Source organism: Parus major, chromosome 3 (genome assembly GCF_001522545.3).
Source record: "Parus major isolate Abel chromosome 3, Parus_major1.1, whole genome shotgun sequence".
Lineage (NCBI taxonomy): Eukaryota > Metazoa > Chordata > Aves > Passeriformes > Paridae > Parus > Parus major.
The window spans coordinates 26,262,282-26,285,493 of NC_031770.1; the positions used below are offsets into that span (position 1 = coordinate 26,262,282).

The following is a 23,212-nucleotide window of genomic DNA, read 5'->3' on the forward strand; positions in this document are numbered from 1 at the left end:
AAGATTTGCATTTACCAAAAAAAAAAAAAAAAAAAAAAAAAAAAAGTTATGGGAACTGACAATGGTAAAATAAGAGACTTTTAGGCTTCAGGCATTTGCTTGAGCCTGTGTGAAGCTAGTTCTCACTCTGGCCTGAGAAATCATAAGGAAGAGTCCAAACAGTCCCTGGAGAAGGAAAACAGCCTTTGCAGGTGTTGTTTGTACCCTTGTTGTTTACTTGCAAGAAACAGTCAATGGGTGTTGTTCCTAATTGTCCAATAATAATGATGTGTTGGTTTAATGACCAATGAGCATTTTACCTCTTGGACCTGTCCATAAAAAAAGATCTGGAATAATAAAACTTGCTCTCTTGTGCAACGCAGCTAAGAGAGTGTGTCATGCTTCGCTGTTCCTAATACAGTGCGACAATTTATTATCTTGTGTAACAGCTTTGCTCCCAGTCCTCATCAAAGTAATAAAGTTGCAACCAGTAATGACAACAGAAAAAATAATTTTCTTAACCCTCAAAGGAAGTTTCAATTTATGTATTGTATAAAGGCTTGAGTCAGTATTTTGTCCTATTCAGCTTATTGTTTGCACACAGACAATAGTATCAATAGTATCAATACAGCAGTTCACTTCTTCAGTATCCAGTGCTATTAAACTGCTTCATGACAGGTCCATGTAATCACAAATCCATTGATTCAAGAGAGTTTTTTTCAAGACTTGCTTATACCAGTGAATAGGTTAATTTTTTATATGAGATCATATTACTAAAAGCTTGCCAAGAACTTAATACCAGGTTGAGGTTAGATTTGTAGAAACTTACTCCATCTTGTGACCTCAATTTACTTAAACTTGCATGTTTTCAACTCTGGTAAGACATAAATAAACCAGCACTGGAACACTACACAAGCCGCAGAGAGCACAGTGCAACTCGGGACACTTCCATGGCCACCTCTTTTGGAAGGTTACGCGTCTTGTCCCTCCAGTAAGCCAAGATCCCTGGCAAAAGTCTAGAAGCTTATTGTGTTGTGATGGAAGGAAACATTTGGAAGCAACCAATACACTGTCCAGGATGTTAAACATTTTTTTTGATGAAACAAGACTAAATTTAAGTAAAGTAAAAGGGCTAACTTCTCAGCCTCACCAGGGAAAAAGTAGTAAGGCTTGCTTTGCTGGCTGACAGAGTTTAGCAAAAATGATTACTTAAATCAGGTTCAACCTGTCTCACTCTGCTTAAGCATCATATCCTCTAGCTTCTGTATAATTATAATTAAGTGGCTTTTTTTTTCTTTTTTTTTTTTCCCCCATCATTTTGTAACAGTAAGCCTAAATGGCATCTTCCTAGGTTTGGTTTTATTTCCATGCTGTAGTAGAATCTCATGTGACAGACCTGAGGAAGTGTTTTTCTTGCTGTGAAGACGCTGTTTTGAGGCCTTAGAAGGAGCAGGATGAAGAATAACACACTCCTGCAATCACCAGGTGGTGAATGGACCCTTGGTGATTTTTGCCAGACTGCCTTTAGGGCTCTTGGGGAAACCTTTGATATTACACTTAGACTCTTTTTCTGGCAGGCTGGATTTAACTAAAGTTTGGTGGCTGGAAAAGTAGGGCATCTGTTTTCAGTCGCTTGTAGAGCATTATATTGTTGACACACAGTCAAACTGCTTTGCAGTTTTTATGGTTTATCGATGCGGCGTTTGTGGAATTTAAAGTTTAAAATGTTTAGTAAAAGCCGTTGTTTTGTCACTATTGTCTTGGTAAGAATAAGACCGCTGTCTTACCAATAAGGAGGATATATAAAGTGCAAGAGAAGCTATTTATGTTGACTCTGATTCCTTGGTAACTTACACTGAAGTGGAAATTCACACCTGTGGTGCACTGATTTGAAAAATGAAAAGCCTAAAAATGGTTCTACAGTAGTAGTAAATTTCTTATTAAACTTCTAGCTAGACAGGACATAAAAATGGTGCTTAAAGTGACTCTCAAGTAAAGGACTTATTTCCTGCTTTGGGTGGAGGGACCATCCTCATTCTGAAGGTAACTTTGCTGCAAAGGGCATCTTATAACTCAGCTTGCCAGACAGGGAGGACTTTCTCTGCTGCTGTGCTCTTGAAGTACTTAAAAAATCTCTTCATATTCTGTAGAATTCCAGCATTAATGCAACATGTAAACCACTACATACATACCCTCAGAAAATGCATGTCCCTAACCGCTGTCTGTGCACTTGCTCCCAGACTTGTTTCACACTGTTAACATGACCAGAGTGATTGGATCAGAAAGCACTTTGAAGCTACCAAAGCAAAATCATCCTAAAAAATAACTTGTTGAATAGTTATGGAGATCTGTTCCTAGCTAAGTAATAGCTAGAAATAGATCCTTCTAGAAGCAGGGTAGTAAACATTGAGAGGAGAAAAAAAAGAGATGGAAAGCTAGGAGTTTTCTTTCTTACTCTGGCATTGTGTTTTTGTTTTGCTTTTGAAACTCCAGCAGCTGAAACAATTTTGCTGTTTTATTCCTGTAGATATAGAAATATGCTTTGTTTGGCTTTAAAGTTAGAATGAAAAAGTCAAAAGAAGCCAAATTTATGTGGGAATGGAAGCATTTTTTGTGAGTCAGTGTCAACTTTTTTTTCATTGAATGATAAGGAGCTAAAGGTGATCCCATGTTGGAAAAGTATAAAGCATGTATTTCAAAAAATACTTCAGAAACAAAGGTGGTTTTGCTTGCTTTTTTTTTTTTTTCCCATTACTTTAGACTATTCCTGTCATTTTCAGTTTCAAGTGTTCTCTTAGGAGGATAATCTTGTACAATCCTAATGTTCCAGTGCATCATATGAATCTGTAAAATTCCCATTCAGCAGTTGAATCTATTCAAATTGTGTTTTCAATCGGTGAGGGGTCTATGAATCTATCTGATTGGAAGCTTGAAACAATGAGTTTTATTCACAGCACGATATTCTAAAAGAGTTCATTTTTTTTTTTAATTACCCCACTATGTTCTTGAAAGAACGGGCTTTTAATGAAAGCTTGTGCTTGATCAGTGGAGTTTTTTTTCACTGTTTTGACATTTGGTCTGAATTGTTGCACATTAGCAGATATCACAGTTCATTGATAGATGGAGAGAAAAAGGCTTTTAAGTTCTTTTACAGGTTTGAAGGCTTGATACATACAACTCCTATTCATTCTTTTCTTTTTAATATTTTCACATATTGATATTAGTTCATGAATCCTAAATGAACAATGTTCAGAGCCTGAAAGCCCAAAACAAGATAATCTTCAGTCTTTTTTCCAGAATAAACATGACCCTTACATTTTAGGCTGTTGTTCTTCTTTCAAGCTGCTGCAATCATGATTTGAATACTTCTTCAGATCCTAGTAAAACAATTGTTATATTAATATAGTTACTCTTCTGGTACATTGTTCCCTTGGCAGGATAATGATAATTTTTCTGATTTCATTTTCTGAACATCTTTGTATATGTATATAAATCACTTTTTTTTTTTTTTTGCAACCTGTGAGAATAAAAACTGTCCTACCAAGTGGTCTAATACATTTTGTTGCCATTGATGCAATGCAATAAAAGAGGTTATTTAAAGGGGGCATGGAAGTGCTGCTCTCTGCAGTCTATTCCCTTCATACTCTAGCAGCATACAGAGTTATAGAAGGATGTTAAAATGGGCTATTCCACCTTATCCCTTTTAGTACCTGCTTACATATCCGTTGTCCATAAATGTTTCTAATTCATATTTGCAGTAGCTGGTACAGTCTGCCTCCACAGCTCCAGCAGCAAACTCCTATGATGAAACACATTTTTTAGCCATTTTACTGCTTGACAGTGTACCAGTTCTAATATTGCAGGATTTGATAAATAGCAGTTCCACATTCATCTCACCATCTTCATGATGGTTATAATCTCACTCATATTGTTACACTCCTTTGTGCAATGGACAAGGTTTCTTCTCTAGGAGTCCTGCACACATTACTGCAACTTCACTTTAGAGTGAACTGGAGTTTATATGATACAAGTTTACATTTCATTTTTTTGAGATGAATAAGTAAAAAGTAGTTTTGACAGTACTTTCATGCTATTGTTTACTGAAATTGTTGAGCAGGGTATGTTTGTAAACTTCATGGATCATAGACAGTTTCTGAAATTAATTTGTCCCATCTGTTTGGTTGCATTCTCTGCTTCTAATGGCATCAGATGGTTGAAAATTTTGCGATGGTAGAAATAGCAAGAGTCTAGTGTAAACTGAATATTTCCACCTTGTAATTTCTCTCTGATATTTGAAGCATGTTATATCTTCTCTTTAACCTGGAATGAAACTTTTCTGACTTGGATCCATTCTGTCATCTCTTTAAGCATTTTTCAAAAACCTCTTTCCTTCTAGATTTACAGAAGTGGTACCACTTCAGCTATTTCAGTAAATGTCAAAATAGGAACTTTACTGCATTCATGCACATACACATTCCTTTTTCACTTTATCTTATAGTACAACACATTCTGAAAATTCCTTATGTCTTTGTTTTTTATGGGCATTCTGCAGTGAAGTAAACTGCCAGGCTATTCTGTAATCATCTTTGATGTTGCAATAAATGCTGTGTTCTTTAAAGAATTTTAACCTTTAACTAGCTAAAAAACAAATATAAGTAGTTGTTTTCTGGATACTTTAAAAATACTATAGACACAGTAAATAAGTTGAAGTCTGTGTTTGCTTTGTATCAAAAGACTTTTCCTCCAAAGGAAGATAGAAATTCATTGAGCAGCTAAGAAAGCTCACTCAGTTTGGAGACTTCATCAATAAAATAAATATATATTCAAAAGTTGCAATCATTTCCACAAACAAGCATGTGTTTACAGGACTGATGTTTTCAGTTAACTATTCTTCTGTATGCACTGAAGTTGCCCATTGAATATATGCAATCCAAAGCCTCCATACATACACTGATCCAAGTAGCAGGTGCAAATCTGATCTCACAAAAGCTTTGCCCAAATCAGAGGTCAGTGATTGTTGGTGGTGTCCTTGTGGCATCCCTTACTGCACATGTCCCTCTCTGCTCTTTGCTTCAGGGGAAACTTGCTGATCTATTTTTAAAGCTAGTAACATTTTACTGTGTCTTAGGGGGTGATCAGCCTTACTCAATCCAGACCAAAGTTCTCATCTGTAACCTCAAAGGGACTTGCCGTCTGTACAATAATCTATCTATCTAGTAGCAGTTTGGCTAGTGCAGAGGACCATCTGTGCTTCAGAGAGAAAATCTACCTGTACTTGAAATTCCTGGCCATCACATTAATTGCCTTATTTTGAGTGTATAAATTTCATCAGCCTTGGTTTAAACTTGTTCATACCTTTGGAAACAACAGACTGTCAGTGGAAGTAAGAGCTAGCCTGAGCACTGGGGTCTGAATGACCCAGCACAGGCCACTCTCACCACCTAGCTACAGCTACACCACCAGACGTGACAAGCAGAGCTGTCTGTTGGTCAGGGTGTCCACTGACAGCACCCAGCAGGGTGGGGGGATGAAACAGGGCCAGGGTTCACAGAGCCAGGGCCAGAGGTGCACGCCTACAGCCCTGGGCTGGTCCAAAGTGTTAAGGGGATGTCCTTTCCCAGGGAGGACTGGACAGGGCCACTGGGGCCTGGCAATGCCCTCAGGGACCTGAACTCTATCATTACTAATCTTGTAAGTGCAAGAAGGATATAAGTGCTACACTGGAGGTTGCAGAAGATGACATGGATCAGTTTAGCTGAGGTACCTTTATTGAGGTAGTCTGTCATGGTCCTCATCTCTTTGCACTAGTTCATGTGGTAGCATTCTATATTCTGGATGAATAGGAGAAGCTGGCCATATATTAGTTATTTTGAAGTAGACAGATCTATTTGAATTTGTATTAATAATATTTAATATTAACTTTGTTAGTCTTTATTCATTATCATAATTCCATTCTCCCTATTTGTTGTGTGGTTTTCTCCTGCATGAGATCAAATCAGAGCATGAAACACCAAGTCTGTTGGTAGAATAGTGGTGTGTATAAGATGCACAGGAGAGAGCATATGAAGGTTTAGTTTCCATCTCTGGCAGCTGCTCTGTAGCAGAGCAGGTTATCTGGTTTCTGCTTAGCAACAGAGGCTGTGCAGGGATTTGCTCAGAGCATTTGCCTAGGGCAGAGGCTCTGTCTGTGAGCTCTTCTTCACACTGACCTCCATCTCCCCATGACAAGGGAATTTGGATGTTTGATGTCATTTTTCCACAGCAAGGTTTCCAGGAAGAGCACTGAAAAACTTGAGAAACAATGATATATTATCATCATTATTTAATGAAACTTCTGTTAAGAGTTACCTAGGACAGCCTAGGAATAAAAAAGACGATAGATGAGGAGACAAAGAGGATAGTTTTGTGTCTGGCCTTGTACTAGCCATGAAGTTAGGAACTTTTAGTCTCTCTTCCTAAATGGCCTGATTCAGTGTTAGCTTTGTGTTATCCTGTCTCAGGGAAGTTTATGCTTCCCAAGTGAGGATGAGTATCTTTTCTTCTGTTGCTGCAGTCAGTGTGCTGAAGCTTGCTCAGTGGGAAGCAAGCTGGGTATCTGTAAAAGGTCAAGTATAACATGCAACCCCCGGAGCTTAGTAAAGGGAGTTGGCTCCTGAGGCTTAATCAGTGGCTCCAGCATTCAGCAAAGGCTGCAACTCACTCAGTTTAGGCAGCAGATACCCTGCAAACACTTTTTCAAATGTTTCTTTTTCTATTTGCCATGCTATTTCTCCTTGTGCATCCTAATTCTACACCTTTTTGGCATATACCAAGTACTGGTTCAGAGAAGCTTTCGGTCTCTATTACTAAGTGCATCATCAGCAGAAAGTTGGTCTTTCATTTGGTCTTCTTATGGTATTTTATGACAATTAATAATGATATATATTTGAGGGGTTTTTTTATATGTCCAGTGTAAAGGACTGAGCTTGAGTTTGAGGAAATAACCATCAGCATGATAATGTGCCTGTCAGAGTACTATGAGTACTGTAAGAAAAGAGGGGTCCTGAATAATAATCTGTAATTAGGCATTTCTGAATGGAGGCACATCAGAAAAGTAGCACTTTTATTTTTGCTGTCATAATTATTTTATTTTGGCTTCAACAAATTCCCAAAAAGAAAGTGTCTTTGGTAAAAGCAGCAAAACAAACTGCTGGGGTTTTTTTTTCATGTGAGCAGAGACACAGTTACTCAATGCTAATGTCTCATTTCAAGGAACTTAAAATCCTCAGGAAGGTTTTGTTAGTACAAATGCAACTACTTTTCCTATTCAGAACATCGTGTTCAAGTAAGCTCTAGACTTTTAGTTATTTCTGGCATCTAGGGCATAGTTTGTGAACTGATATGACAGTATCTCATATAAATTTTCCATCTGGATGATCACAGTGCAATACAAGTTTCTTGCTGTGTTGTCAAGCTAGAACCAACTGTTGTCACTGGCTGACCTTCGTTTTTAAGTACGTGGGAACATTACTGAAACGCTTCACATAATACAGAAGAGCTATTTCTCTGTACTGAGTATCTTTATGTTGCCAAAGACTTCATTCATCTCCTTCTTTTGAAAGGAGCACAAGATTCCCTGTCCTCCCCCATCACAAACTTTCTAAAAGTGTAAGTCAATTCCTTAACACTTAATCTCTCAAGGGGTCCTGTAGGAGTCAGTGGCCCGGTCTAATGTACAAGAGTTAGAAAATCAAGTCCTAAAACAAGGCCAGAGAATGTTTTGTTGTGCTCTGACTTTTGCAAAATTGCTGAATACAAAATACAGTGTTCTTCTAGGTGCATTTGTGAATAATCATGGGGTTTTTTCCTTAGTGCAAAGTGATTGAGTTGCATGTAGGAGTAAGGTATGAAGAACACACGAAAGAGAACTCTGATGGAAATATTAATTATTAGTGACTTGTACAGAGTGTAAAATTATCAGTATAAGAAGCTCATACTGGGAAATTGTTAAAAACCCTCTCTTTAATGCTCATACTTCATTTTCCTAGTTTAATTTGGTTGCTCTTTTTCAGGAAAAAAAAATTATCTGTGGAGGAGGTACCAGTCTTTTCATTGCCCCTCTTTTTTCTACATAGATAGAAGTAACAATTTAAAAACAGTAAAGGATATCTGGTAGCAAATGTCTGTAACACATAGAGCGTCATAAGTGGAATATCTAGGCAGTATGTAAAGAAGCTGGCTCTGCTGCAGCATGGTTTTTCCCACTGTTTTCAACACTCATTCCCACATTGCAGGGAAAGAAGTTTGAAAGCTGTTGGAGAATTTTGGTGTATCCCTTTCTTAATGAATGTCCTAGTGTTCATATCAAGCTCGTAATAAGCAAGTTAACTTACAGGATAACATAACAAATGTTTGAATTACTTTTTGTGCCTGTTTCCTTTACCTTCTTTCCCTCTGCATTGTCCAAGACTATGTTCATGGGCAAGTAGAATTCTGAGCTGGAAAAAGGAGCAAGATTTCCCAGCACTAAATTCTGTAATGCAAGAAAACTCTTCTTTCACAGTCTGGTGCAATGGCAAGAATTTGTTTTTGCATGAGGAGAGAGAAAATGCATTTATGCTTTCTTTTCTAACAAATTCCGAAAACGTAAACTGAGAAACCTAAATGCAAAATGTCCTCAGGTATTTCTGCTGTAGTCTGTCCATTTTGGTTCAGTATGCCTGGTCCTGATATATGTGACTAGAAGTCATTTCTCAACAGACAACTTTTGATAGCTTGTATACAAGTAACTCGTTGCTAAAGTCATTGTTGGTTTCTCCAGAATCACAATTGACAGTTGCATAAATCCGAGAAGACAACTTCTGCTTTTCAGTCAGCTGATTGAATTCCTAGGAAAAAAGTTGCCAGGGTATCATGACTGTGATATAAATTTCCCACTTAGCTGATTATTTCTGGTTGGGTTTTTGTTTTGCAGTACTGGATCATTTCTGAGAAACATATTGCCAGATGAGTATTTTGTCCTGTCATTTTCATTATCTTCCTTAATTACATTCCTTTTCCTTCTGATATCAGAAGGAAATGCTGGACCAACTGGCTCCCCAGAGTCTTCCCTATTTGTTTTGTAGCATCTCATTTGTTTCCCTGTCAGCTCAAAGACATAAACTAGATGCCCAAACAGTGTAAGAAAACAGGAATTGCAAAGACAAGGAAGGTACCAGTGCACCTAGGACATGTGCCATCTCTAGGCTCCTTGGTAGAATATAAGCAGGTTAAAAGTTGTTCTTAGAAGTTCTGAGGTGGCTTTAAAAACTTTAGAGTTAGTTCTATTTGGAAGACAGTATTTATATGTTTCCTATAAGAATCAGAACAAAGGAATATTAATAGCTGTCTGCACATTGTAACATTTTCTGCATAATGACATTTTACAGGCTTGATATAATTTTCTGCCATGTGCATCAGGCCATTAAATGAGAGGTCTTTAAAATTATCTCACCAGAACAGTTTTTTTCCAAACAACACCAAAAGAAGATGAGATCAAAGAATTTCATAAAAGGCGCTTTTCACAGCTTATCTGTCATCAAATGAAGGTATTAGGGAAATGGCCTGAGAAGCTTTTCCTACTTGATACCTCTTTTGAAGTAACTAGAACTACAAAACATGCCATTTCTGTGGATGATTCCAGTTGTGTTTCTCCCTTTTATGAGAGGAAAGGCACAAGAACCGTATTACACCAGCTGGGACCCTTCTGAGGTCCTTGCTCTTGGAGCTTGCTTGGGCTTTCAGGGTGCAGGCAGGGAGCAGGATTGCTAACCAGGGAGCGCCCCTTCCCTGAGCTTATGGCTACCAACACTGTAAATGGGGGCACATTGGAAGGTTTGCCCCAGCTCCCAGAAAAATCTAGTGACAACACAACACATATCCATCCACGATAATTTGGGGTTGAAGATTGCCCCAAATTTAGAAATATTTTTGTTTATTTCTAAGGTTAAAAGGTAGGGGATTGAACTGATGAAATGCAAATGCACATAATTTTTTCAGCATTGTCATTGCATGCCCTTGTCTAATAAATTCCATATTACAGCATTAAAAATTTAATCCTGATCTCAACTCCATTTGAGCTAAAGAGAGTTCCACCACTAAGCTCTGTAGGTACTGTGTCAGGAAATGAGGTATTGTATTTTAGGTGTCACATAGAAAACATTCACGTGGAGAGGAGGTGTAATATCCATCAGTGACAAAGAACAAAAACCAAAATTGTAATTCTTAGTTTAAAGAAGGAAGGAAGTAAAAAACCAAGCATTTTTGCACTCACATGATAGTATTTTAGGGTCTTAATATGCAATTTTGTCTGTTCAGGCAGCTCAGAGCTAGAATTTTATGTCATATTCTCAGTGACTCAAATGAGAGCTTTGTAGAGGAAGGCAAGCTGACAACTCTCCACCTGCTGGTTCTGTGTAGCATTGAATTACTCTAAATTTCATCTTTTTTAGAAAACAGGATTAATTGAATTCTGGATGATATTTTATTTTGTACTACACCTCGTATGAACCTGATACACCAGTTAATCCAATGCATAGTAAATTTGGTCCAGATGATAATCTGACAAAATTCATTATCTGAGAAAACATTAGGAAGACTGTATTCAAGATCAGGTGTTCATAAATTGCACAGGAAACAGGTCTGTGTGAGGGAGGTAATTTTCATCTGTGATTCTGAGCTATATGTGATTGCTGCTTCAGTCTAGGGTATAGATTTTATTCATAACCATGCTTTCTCATATTCCAGTATTTTCGGTACAGTTGAAGACATATACATTTCAAAAGTGATGCCAGTGTCAGTGAATTTTGCTTGCCACAGTAATGTGGCGTTAGAGTCTTTCAATAATTGAAATATTAAACTAAACTTTTCTAGGAGTATTAGTGCTGGGGTGATAAACTATGGGCACATTTTTTCACTCTCAATGAATTCAGGACAGGCTGGCTTCACTTTGGACAGTTTCAGAGTATTGCTGGATATGTCTTTGGAATTGCCATAAATAAAACTTTCTCTTTGAGTCCTGGTCTGGGTAAAATTTAATGGTTTAAAAAATTTTGCGAAGGATAGGTGAGGTCCGGGATAACATTTCCTGCTTTGAATCATTAACTTGTTACTTCCATGGTTCTGTGACCTACTGCTTGCACATAGTACGTCCCTCACCCAAGCCAAATTTATCTCAAGATACGTAACAATAGTCATGTTTTCTTTGTTGAATAGTACTATGGGATGTGTTATGGGCATGAAAAACATGTTAAGAACCCCATTTTGTTCCAGTATCCGTGCATATTCCATAAGGAGACAACATAAATCTCCCATGACAAAAGTGACATACCAAGACTGCTTCATGGCATACAGAGATCAAAGACAAGCATCTTGCCTAAAAACCCCTTTCCAGCAACACACATTATAGCTGAGTAAATGCTGCAAGGGAGGTCTTTACAGTAATACACTGTAAAGGATTTGTGAATCTCCGTACTGATTCTGAAGGCACTGCTTGAAAACTAACTGCATTTGATTTGTAGCTTTCTCTGGCCATTCATATGGTATGGTATGATAGGGCACAGAGGAATTTTTGAGTGTCTCAAGAAAGGCCAGCTATTCTTGAAACCATTTTCAAGGTTTTGGGAGTGGTTTTTATCCCACAGGCTCTCAATTAACATAATATCTGAGGTCTCTACAAACAGAATAGAAATATTCTGTTATTAATTTTGTAAAATCAAGAAAAAACAGTAACAAGTTCTTTTCATAAGAAACAAAGGTGGAAAACACAGAATTTTTTATCTAAAGGTATTATATAACTTCCAGCACAGCTAGGAATTGATACTTTGAGTAAGGGTAGAATAAGAAGTAACACAAGTGATTTGCAGTAGTGAAAGAGTTCCCAGTGCTATCTTCTGCAAGTACTGAAACAGACTGCCAGAGGAGGTGAAAGAGTGCTTATTAGTGGTGATTTTTAAGAGGTCAGTTTATTTTCAGTAACTGATACAATTTTTTGACCTGCAAAGCAGAGTATGTTCAAGGAATATCATTCACTACTGGCTTTTGCTGGTGACAAGGGGACTGAGAAGGAAGCAAGGTATTTCTGGCAGAAATGAGACTGCACTACAGTGGAATGCAGACTAACCCATTTGCCCTCTGGCAGACCAGATTAGCAGAGGCTCCTGCTTCTAGGTCTTTGTGGGCCAAATTGAGTCCATTCAGCAGGGCTGTTCAGGTTCATAGTTTTAGATCTCTGGTTTATAGTGTCCAGAGACTGCCTTGCAGCATTGAAAAGGTTAGTTCCCCTTAGCTTAGGTACAGCTGATCCTGCTTGTCAGCTGTGGGATAAGCTAGATGGCCTTGCGAGGCTTCCTTATCGAGTTTTGTGTGGTTCTCTGATTCTCTCTGATCTATGTTTTGACTTTGAGGCAATTCTTTCAAGGATAAAAAAAAATAATTTGAAGTTACTGGGCAAAGCTGAGTAAAACTGATCAACAAGCCCTAACTATAATAGTACTCACCGGCTTGAGAGAAATTTGGAGTGTCAGGCTGACTAAAAAATCTGAACGTGTGCATTTTGTATTAAGTGAAAGATGCAGACATCTCATGTGAAAAATATTTAAGATAGCAGCTCCTATATAGAGGTCATTTATTCCATGAAGTACGGGATTCGTAGAAATTGTTCGCTTCTTATTTGGAACTCCTTGAAAGCTCTGGTACAAAACAGGAAAAACAACACAATTAGTCCCAAGTATAAACACTGAAATCAGATACAGATAACATGTCATAGTGTCCTGTTGGAGATTGTTACTGTGAACTTCAAAAAGGAATCACAAGAACAGGAGAGAGCTTCTTGTTGTTTTCCTTAGTGTTGTACCTGGTTTTTCTCTTGAATTTATATTTGTTCCTCCTAATGCTGGGATTGTGGAAAATGAATCTGCTGTCCTGGTTAGTCTTTGTCTCAGGGTGGTGAAGGTTTGCACATAGTTTTGTGTACAGTATGCCTGTGCAATTTCCATCAGAAGCAGGAAATGTTTATTTAACTTCTGAGGGGTGGGACAGTTGCTGTAGTTTTAGGTAATTTTAAACAAACTGAGCATCCTATTTAAATAGAGTTAAGTAATCACTTTTGTATTAGTTGAAGAAGAATTCCATACATGCAACACATTAATCAAATATCATCTTACAGAGCATACCAAGGTGATATATTTACCTGACTTCTTGAGCAATAAAAGTTGTATGTTTGACCTTTGTTTTGCAACAAGTTTAGTGGCTAAACATATTCCATTATGTAACAGTACTCTACTAGAATGTGAACTATTTTGCATTTACATTTACCTGTATTTGATACACATACTGGTTTTCTTGACACTTTCGGGGGCCTCTGAAGAAATCTAATTCAAATACAACTTTCTGAAATTGGGAGAAAAATCTGTATTCGTGCAAAGAACTTAGTTTAGGGAACTAGTGAGAATCAGGAAGATTTATTTTTTAATTTATTCACAGCCAATTGTATGGAAACATAAATGAAAGAAAAAATGGTTGGAGTAGGCTGCTAAGATCTATCAATTGTGAATTTTGCTTGAGTCCGTGTTCACTGCCTTCCCTGAATGATCTTAAGTATTACAAAAGTTGCACTGGGAAACAAAAAACAGTAGTGAAAGCATTTTTTCTCAGACTTGCACCTTGGATGCACATCTTAGTTTTGAAACTGGGAGACAGATTGCATAATTTATTTTTGTTTTGTAATATTCCAGTAATGAGGCTGTGTTGAACTGTATACTGGGTCCCCAGCTATTAGGACTTGTTTGAAATACAAAAAAAAAGTTCATATTCTTCAGATTGAAGTGATAATTGTACACGGTTTTATGTCTATTAATGGATTGTCTTTAGACTGCAATTTAATGTTAATGAGATTTTAATTGGAAAACAAACAAAGGGCGGACGAGTTAATGACTGATAGCAATTTTTAAAAAGTCTTTTAAGATCTACACAATAATTAATGTAAACAATACATCAAAGTCTTTCCATGTCTAACCTTTCATACAGGGTTTACGTAGAAGCTTGTTCCTTAACAATGGTATTATTCCACATCTAAACAACTAATTGACTGTATAGTGTCATCTGTTAAATCAGAACTGATTGGCAAGATTATCTAGTCTTACTAGTAGGAAGGTCTTGGTCATTAATCACACCTCCACAAAGAGGAGTTGGATTGAATCTATTATGTTCTTAGATTTTATTTCTGTTGATGTTTCTAGAAATCTCCCCTCCTTTTCCCAATTAAAAACATGGACAATATTCCAAAAGAAAGAAGGTAGAACCTCTATTCAGTGAAACTTGTAACATCGAAACCCAAGCAAATATAAAGTGGCAGGGAATGCACATAATATATAGTCAGATATAAACGAAAAATATATGAATAAAGCTAAAAATCAGAGAATAGCAATAATCACAATGAAGTGTGAAATATTATAAGGATTTACTGTAGAGCAGGTGGTGACTATTTCCAATGTCAAGAAGATTAAAAATTAAACTGGGACAAAATTGAAGGAGTGGAATGAGAGGGACGAAACAAGATTTCTAGTTTAACTAGTAAGCATACTCCTCCATTTAGTGATTAAGACAAAGACTAGAAAAAAGGTTTTCCTTTTTTGATGACACAAAACATGTAAGAGACTCTCAAGAAAGTTGAGAGGTGAGACTCAAATCATAGAGACATTAAGACAGCTGTTATGCATTCCAGTATAAGAATTACATTTAAGGTCAGAAAATACAGAATTGAGCATACTTTTTTTTTTTAACTTCTAGCCTGTTTATTTCATATCCCCCTTTTTTTTGTTTTTAATCTCTTATTCATCCACTGTGCTCTGCTTTTATTTCCATTTGTTAAGTAGTCTCATTCAACCATATATTTTGAGAAATTCAAGGAAAAGCAGTATGATTAAGGGCTAAAATAAACCCTGAAAAAGAATCAAATTACTTAAGAAAACATATTCGTTTACTTTACTTCAGAAAACATATTAGCTTACTTTGCAGTACTTTTTTTGCTTTATAGGTGCCAGGAGAGGATTAATCTGTAATGTCTTTATGATTTTGCCTTTTATTTCAGTTTATATAATTAAAGAGTTCCCAGGACTGCTTTTCATTTATTTTATTTATCAAAACATACTTCCCAAATGTTATGAAAACAAAGTTCAAAAATAATGCAGTCCAAACCAAACCCTTTCAGTTTTCTCTTGGAACACAACTGATAATAAAGTCATACCTTGTATCTTGTTTTAACTGAGTAAACACTGCATTGTCCCTTAATGTATAATTCTTTAGGGTATTCACTTTGTATTCTCATAGTTCAATGTTTGAATAACTCCTGGTGGTACATGTAACAAGATACATATAATCAGGAATAATACAGTTGTTTCACTGCTACTGGGAGGTTTTCATCCTCTGCATTGAACTCAGAGGTCTCATTGGGTCACTCTGTGTGTGTGCTTACATCATGACAGAAAGCAAGGAGTCAGAGGGTTTGGAACCTGTATTTTGAACATTAACCTTTGATGAAAGATATGGAAAAATGTTTGAGTGCAAAAATCAAAATGGTGTGTCTGTTTTTGTTGAGGTTATGGAAAAAAAAAAAATTGACTCCTATTCACAAAATACTCTTTCTTCTTTTCAAGTAAATGTGAGTCTCAGCTGATCACATCATTGTCCTGATCAAAAAGAAAGACCAGAGAGTGCTTTTAATAAAGTAGTTTCCATAGGGACTGAATATATTTAATCAAAAAAAAATGATACCTTCTAATGTTGAAATTCTGGTGTGCTGGGCATGTGCATGTTGTGCATCTTACTGTTTACTCCATGATAGTGGGCTTCCCCAGACTCAATGTAAACAGAGAAGACAAATTTCAAACTATTTTTTTTTCTTTGAATTCTCAGTAGAAAATTGAAATGTTTACTAAGGAAAGCTGGAAAAGTGACTTGAAATATAGATATGTAGCAGAAAAATTCAGTAGCAGAACAAATTCAATTTCTGAGCTGTTAATTCTGCTTTTAGTAGGTATACTTTTGATGAAATTGTCAAGTAAGCCGCAGAATCTGTCAGAAATACCCTTTCAAATTAAGAATGGGATGTGCACAAAAAGGAAGATATAAAAGGATATATGAGAGAGATATGATTGATAGGTATCAGTGTCCAGCTCAGAGAATGCTGCTAAACCTTTTGTTCAGACTGTCTGGTGACAAGATACTCTGCTAAAGAGTCCAGGTTAAATTTTTAGTTAGCTGAATTGTTAGTGGCCTAAAAAAGACCAGACTACAATAAAAGAACTTGAAGCTTTAACTAAAGACAATTTCTGACATTAATAATCAGCAATTAGGCATTTAGTGAATGTCACAAAAAGCATTTGGATCAAGCACAGAGTATTTAATATGGGAAAAAACTGTCTATCCTGACATGTTAGGAATGTCCCTCATCTGTACAATTGTGTAAATCAGTCTTTTTCTGGTGTTATCACTGTTGGGAGCAGCAGCTCTCAGCTCAATGACAAGTAGAGGGTCACCATTTGGGAGTCACAGCTGTAAGGCACAGCACCATCCCTTCACATCAGCCTTGTTTGTTTTATACTTGTCGTAGGTGCAGAAAAATGATATCAGCATTGGGAATGAGTATGGCTGCTCAGGAGAATGAGAATTGCAGCTTTGTTTTCCTTGTTGATCCCACTCAAGTTTAGAAAGGTTAAAATAGCAGTGTAAGGAAGTTCAATTTCAACAAGTGTTAGGAGAAGTTACTTTAGCCAAGTGTTGTGCTCTCCTCAGCCTGCAGTCCAATGGTTTGTGCTTGAAACACTGAACTGTATCCATGTGAGATAATCTTAGGGAAAGACCTGCAAAGGGACACTTCAAAGTGCTCTTCAGAGATACTCAGTCTGTGATGCAGCAGTGAGAAGCCCAACCAAGGACAATGCCCACATCTTTGTAGGGATGTTGTATCCTCTTACCTTATGTTCCAGTAACAGTACAGCTATGCTTTTGACTGACTTCATTACAGACCTGACTGTATTGGTGTTATCCTTAAGCTCTATCTTCTGAAATCCTATTTGAGAACTAATGGGTTTTCTTTTATAAGCAAAACTATAATTCTTACTGGTTCCAAAGACAAATAAGACAGACAGCACAAGGACCCGTATTTTTGCTTAAAGAAACCCTACACTAATATCAGAAGGTCTGCACTATGACTTCGAACATTTCATATCAGCAGTACTGAGTATTACAAAAAGAGCAAAGGTATGCTCTGAATCCATGCTCTTTTGAGTGTATGATACAGCCAGGAGCTTTAATGCTATTCTTCAGGAGGTTTTCCTTCCTAGGGAATGGTAAGAAAAAATGTTGGAAAATGTACCAAAATCATTAACAATATTTGAGCAAGAATGCCAGTTCACCTGGCTTTCCAAATTTCATCAAGTGCAGCAGTTTCTGTGTTCCCAAGATACAGGAGGAAAGGCACAAAGTTTTTTTCTGCATCCTCTTTCTGTAATCAGCAAAAAGTCAGATAAACATTTCTAGCCTCTTCCAGGAAGCATCCCTGATAAGCATAACATTTAGGCACTTAATGAACAGCATTAGTGTACACGCTTAAGTTTAAGGGTATTTTTAAGTGCTGTGCTCTGAGTTGTGGGGTAGATGATTAAAGACAAATGACAAACATTTATGGATTTCTGGATTCATATATATAAACTATGTAATCTGCAGGCTTGGATTCACTTGGAGGAGGTTAATTAACTTTGATGTTCTGTTGTTTTTCCTTGTCCAAAGCAATGTCAAATCTTGTCTCGGTTTCTTCAACCTAGCACACCAGCCACAAGGAACTAGAGCCAAACTGCACTGTGATATCAGAGCTGTAGAGGGGTGAAGTCCCATGCTCACACACCTGTCAATCCTGTGACCATGGAAAGAAATGTCTGTGTCACATCACATCAGGATTACCTCAACCTGTTGCTAAACTCATGTGAATATAGCTGTAGATAATTAAGGAAAGTAAAGTAAGGAAATAAAGAATGTGGAGTAGGCATTCACTAAGGGTGAACAGGCAAGAATGTAAAGATTTAGGGGTATTAGTACAGACTGAGAAAAAATCTGAAATTTTGTAAGAAACAATTTTAAAAAATTATCTAAATTATATCAAGTAGACGTGTGTCATTTCTTTCCTTATGCCTTCACCTGCATTGCCAGTTTAGATAATAAATAGTTCAAGATGCCAAGCACATGTCTAATTTACTGGTATTTTCAGTTCTGACTATTTCAACACATATTTAACTTTGGGCTTAATGGTGTGACTGCCTGAGAATCTCAGTTGCTATTCTCAAGGAACATTCATTTCTAATCCTCTATCCTCCATTCAAACCATGGAAATAGGTTTGAAAGCTTGAACAGGGAAGTGGTAAGCATTAGAAGAAAATGAAAATAACCTGATACATATTTTAATAATGCAATCCTATTTCATTATGAGGGTTTGAGGCAATTAAAAAAACCTTACTTGAGTGTTTGAGATTGGCAGCACTGGTTTCTATAGCTTAACAATTTTAAATAATTTTTTACATTGTTTGGGGGAAGATGCTTTGCAGACAAAGTGAGGGTAAGAGAGAAGTGAAGAAAGAAGACTGAAATTTGCCCAGCAGTCTGTCAGTAGTTGACAAAATTGACTTATCTTTTCATGGGTTATTATGGCTAAATTTTCTAAAACTATGGTTTTCATGGCTAAATTATAAAAGAAATAACATCACTTAAGAAATAACATCTCTGTTACTATATGAAATTGATTATTATTCCATATGTATTTGTAGATGTGTGAAGGTTTATGTGTGTGTGTTGTTTAATACAGTATTTTGATTGTTTTTTTTCATTTCTCACTTTGAGACTCATCTCATTTTCTTTAAGTTTGGTGGGTTTTGGTTTTGGCTTGCTCTTTTTTCAGAGTCAGTAGCAATAGTTTCTTTTATCTCTTGATGTAAATGCTCCAGTCATTTAAAGTGCAGCTCCAAGCAGTCCTTTATGTCACTAAAAGAAATTAGCTAAATAGCGCTGTTTAATTAATTTCAGGACCGCCTCTTTTTCGTCATGGAATATGTAAATGGAGGAGACCTAATGTTTCAAATCCAACGCTCACGTAAATTTGACGAACCTCGATCCCGCTTCTATGCTGCAGAGGTCACATCAGCACTCATGTTTCTTCACCAACATGGCGTCATCTACAGGTACTTCTTTTGATTAAAAATAAAGTATTCTTGGGGCTTCGGGATGGTTTTGGCTGAAGTCCTCCATCTCTTAGCAACCAGTTTTAGATTAGTTGTTTGTTCCAATTTGCTTACACAGAACTTTTTTTTGGCTGTTTATCATTGAGAATGTTAACATTTGAATAGCCTCTGCAGCAGTTGCCAGCTGTGTGTGCCAGTTTTGTGTTCTAGTCCAAATAAAGTGGATTTGAACAAGCTTGGCACAGTGCAACCCAGAGGTGACCTTTCTGCAGATCGGCGCAATCTCTTAACTTTCCTCTCTGTGCCATAGATTTCCTCTCAGTTTCTAACCCTCTGCCACTTCCTGAGTTTGTTTGTCTTAGTTGTCTCCACTCTGATACAATCAGGATGGTCGTTTGCAGTGCTTTGCTTATGCCCCTTCCTCTTGACTGTTTGGGTGAAGGCTTAGTCATCAGCAGGAAGTGGCTCTTTGGAGACAATTCTGATTTGCTTTCAAGTGCCTTGCATCTATTTGAACCTCCCCCACTGGCCCCAGTCTCTAATCTTCAATACCCATGCACACACACACACAAAAAGTGCATATTGTTGTGCTGGGATGAAGAATGCATTTAGGGATAGTCTTTATTATTAAAAGTAAGGATTCGCTTTGAAAAATTTCACCCTGATGTTAATGTGTTTATTAAATCCTTTATCTTGTCATTTCACACTTCCTCTCTGTTTTTATTTGTTTTTAGCAGCCTGTTATTACTTGACATAAATTCAGGCTTCCACAAGCAACATGCTTAACAGATTTTGTAATATAATCTGTCCTGTCCAGTAAAAACTCTTGAGTTCTTCTGATCTGACTTCTGTTTTTTCCCTTGATATTCCTACCCTCTTTCAGGTTATCAGGTCAGATTTGAGGTAGTCATCTCAGGGACAGCTAGCTTCAGATTTTGTGAGCAGGAACATCAAGATAAGGATATGGAATTTGTCATATCCCTAGATTTATATAATGGCAGGTCTTGAGAGTACTAGAAATTGAGAAGGAAATATTAAATGTTTAGTAACCAGGACTGAGCAGTAAGTTCCATTAGAAGCAATTGGCTTTCCCACATGCAAAGGGATTCAAAGGCAAACTTCTCAGACATCTCCTTTCCAGAGACATAGAAATCAGCAGAACATCACAGCTTCTGACGAAAGTAAATCTCTTTGAAAGTGGTCTTTTCATCAAAAATCTAGTTTTCTTTATAAAACTCTTGGCTAGCTGCAGCGCTTAATCTCCGTCTTTTATTAATGCTGGTATGATGTTTGCATACTGGGTTGTGCTTTTGGCCCTGACACTTCACATGGGTTTAAGTGCCAAAGATCCAACACATTTCTTACCTTTCCTGCCCATATCATATTTCCTATTCATTGTCCGCATTTATTACCAAAGCTAGGTATTTGTATATTCACATAATAGAATGTGGCAACTTCTTAATTTCTAAGTATCTGTCAAAAGGGAGACAGACAAGCTTGGCACTTTGAAAAGTGAAGGGTTTTGAGGATTTGTTTCATTAAAATACTTGAGCTAATTTGCTCCTCCTGGAAACTGGAGGTACACACCTTGTAATTAGCAGTCATTTTAATGATTTCTGTGAACCAGCAAGAAAGAATTGATATAAAATTACATCTCCCTGCTTTATATGAATGTGCATTCCTTCACCTCCCATCTTTCACTGCTCCCATCCCTTAACACACATCTCTCTCTACTCTTTCTTTCCTACCTCTTTTCCTTTTCGTGTATGTAATTTCTGCTGCTGTTGGCTCCTAGCTGGGTGCATTGAATCACTTCATGTGCTTGTGTCCTTTCTATGACTACATTAGCAGAACCCTTCCATCACAGGGGAAATGTCATTCTGAGACAATGTTTCATAATTTAAACTTCACAGTGTACTCACAACTTCTTATTCAGACACTATGCTGACATGTCTGACACGCATGCTAGAATATGACACTGAACTTAAAAATGTCATGTTATGCTGAGTGTGTATGATCAGAAGACACAAGACAACATGAATTGTAGGATGAAAGCATAAACTGTTGAAAGCAACAGGAAGAAAGTAGGAACACATTCAGTTGTATTCTGTTTTGACATAGGCTTTTGGATCTTGACATAGGTATGGCTGTAAGAATAATTAATTTTTCAAGCTGTGAGATACTAGGAATTAAAATATTTGTAAAATGTACATCCCAGTTACACTGTAAAATACAAGTAGAAGAAAGAAGTTAGAAATTATTTTAAAATAATTGATCATGAGAAAACACCACAATTCATTCACAATGTGCCAGACCTTGGGAGAATGCATTTGTTGATGTCAAGCACGCATAATAATGTTTGTCTTGCACAGAACAGTTTCAGCCTGATTATTCCATACCTCACTGCATTATTTACTACAATGTTAAAAATGCATTGGTATCAAGTCACTCCTTTACATCTCCAAAGTTCTTATTAGCTGGCAAACAAGGAAAGAAAAGGGAAAGAAAAAAAAAGAAAATAGAACAGCCTTTGCTCCTGAATAACTATGAGTCATAACTACCTAACATGCCTTCAGATATTTTAATAAAGAATACTTGTCTTCTGTGTAATTATATTTCTAGAAAAAACATTGTGGTGTGAAATTAATGGTTATTCTCCAAAGTGGGAAATGCTGCTTGTGTGGGCACTACTTCAAGGAAAGTGGGGAATATATAAATAAACTAAGATGTTTGATGGAAATGTAGGTTTCAAAATAGCTGCTATACCTTCTGATCTTTTTTCAGTCTTGTATGTGGAAGTATTTGTTTGGAACTAAACAAAGTTATATTTTTGGTAGTAAATAACTAGCTTTAGCTCATGCTTGGCTTGTTGGTTAGGTTTTTAGAAAGTGCTATGATGATACTAAATGATCATATTTTATAATAATTGGTTTATCCTCATTTCCCCTGAAATTCAAAGAGAAAGCCAGCTCCCTGTTTGGCAATAGAAATTATTCTCTGAGTTCACATCTTTGCAGCTGACCCAACAGTTGTTCCCAGACTTGTCCAATTACCAGTGGGCTCACTGGAATTACATATATCTTCCTTATGTTTAACCTCCTTATACTTATTAAGTTGGAAATAAAGATGAACCTCAGAACTTTTTTTCCAAAGATATTCCCATTACTGAATGTATCTTGTACGATTGATAAATTTTAGGAATATTTTTAGTGTGGTATTTTTAAAGGTGTGATGTTGCTGTTGTGTCAAAAATACTTCAACAGCCTAATAAAAGTTATTTACATTATCCCTGCCACCTTCCCTCTCATCTGGCATTCAGCTATTCAGGCACATGTCAGGCTGGGGCCTGATAATACAAGTAGAGTTAATCAGACACTAGAGAAGTTTCAATCCCATTTTCTGGCACTTGTCCTTGTTTGTGTTATGCAATTGCAATTGCACCACTTTGAAAAATGTATCCAAACTTCAGAAATTAAGGACTAGGAATCTCATTTTGATTTTTCTTGTGAGCTGGACTGGAGTTTGAACTAGGTGATGAAAAGTTGTAGATTATGTTCAGCATCACCTGCCACTGGAGTCTGGTGTATATAAAGTCAGTTATCATAATATATGAATATATTATGTCTGTATAAAATATATTAGTATATACTCTCATGTAGGGAAAATGCAATGAGCTGTGTGTGTTAAGTAACTGTCAGTTCTGTACTCGCTACTTGTAGCGAATTTCAACATTTCTGTGCTCTTTCTGCAGATATATGTAAACGTGGCATGTTCTTGTTTCACTTGGAGTTGTTGGGCTGAGGTCAGGAGTACCTGGGTGGCTGTCTCTGCTCTCAGTGTAGGAGTTCAAGTGAGGTCACATGAGTTACCTGCTGTGGTCTGAAATACCTACAAAGAACTGTTGTCCCCCCAGGCAGGAAGGCCAGCACTAGAATGCGGTACCACTTCACAAACATAAATGACGGTGTCCCCAGTTCATACATGATTTA

General features: G+C 36.9%; 1 protein-coding gene and 1 long non-coding RNA gene across 3 annotated transcripts in view; one reads left to right on the forward strand and one right to left on the reverse strand.

The window, feature by feature from the left end:
- Positions 1–23,212, forward strand: part of PRKCE (protein kinase C epsilon) — a 288,985-nt gene that overhangs the window by 211,639 nt on the left and 54,134 nt on the right. For both annotated transcript variants that reach the window (XM_015622198.3, XM_015622197.3), the window contains exon 11: positions 19,069–19,223. In XM_015622198.3, coding sequence (XP_015477684.1) covers positions 19,069–19,223 — 155 coding nt within the window. The remainder of the gene's footprint in view (positions 1–19,068; positions 19,224–23,212) is intronic.
- On the reverse strand, positions 6,368–23,209 carry LOC117244192. The gene is made up of 3 exons (XR_004496798.1): positions 23,116–23,209; positions 12,495–12,686; positions 6,368–8,846 (listed from the first exon to the last, which is right to left on the reverse strand). It is a non-coding gene; the product is annotated as an uncharacterized LOC117244192 (long non-coding RNA).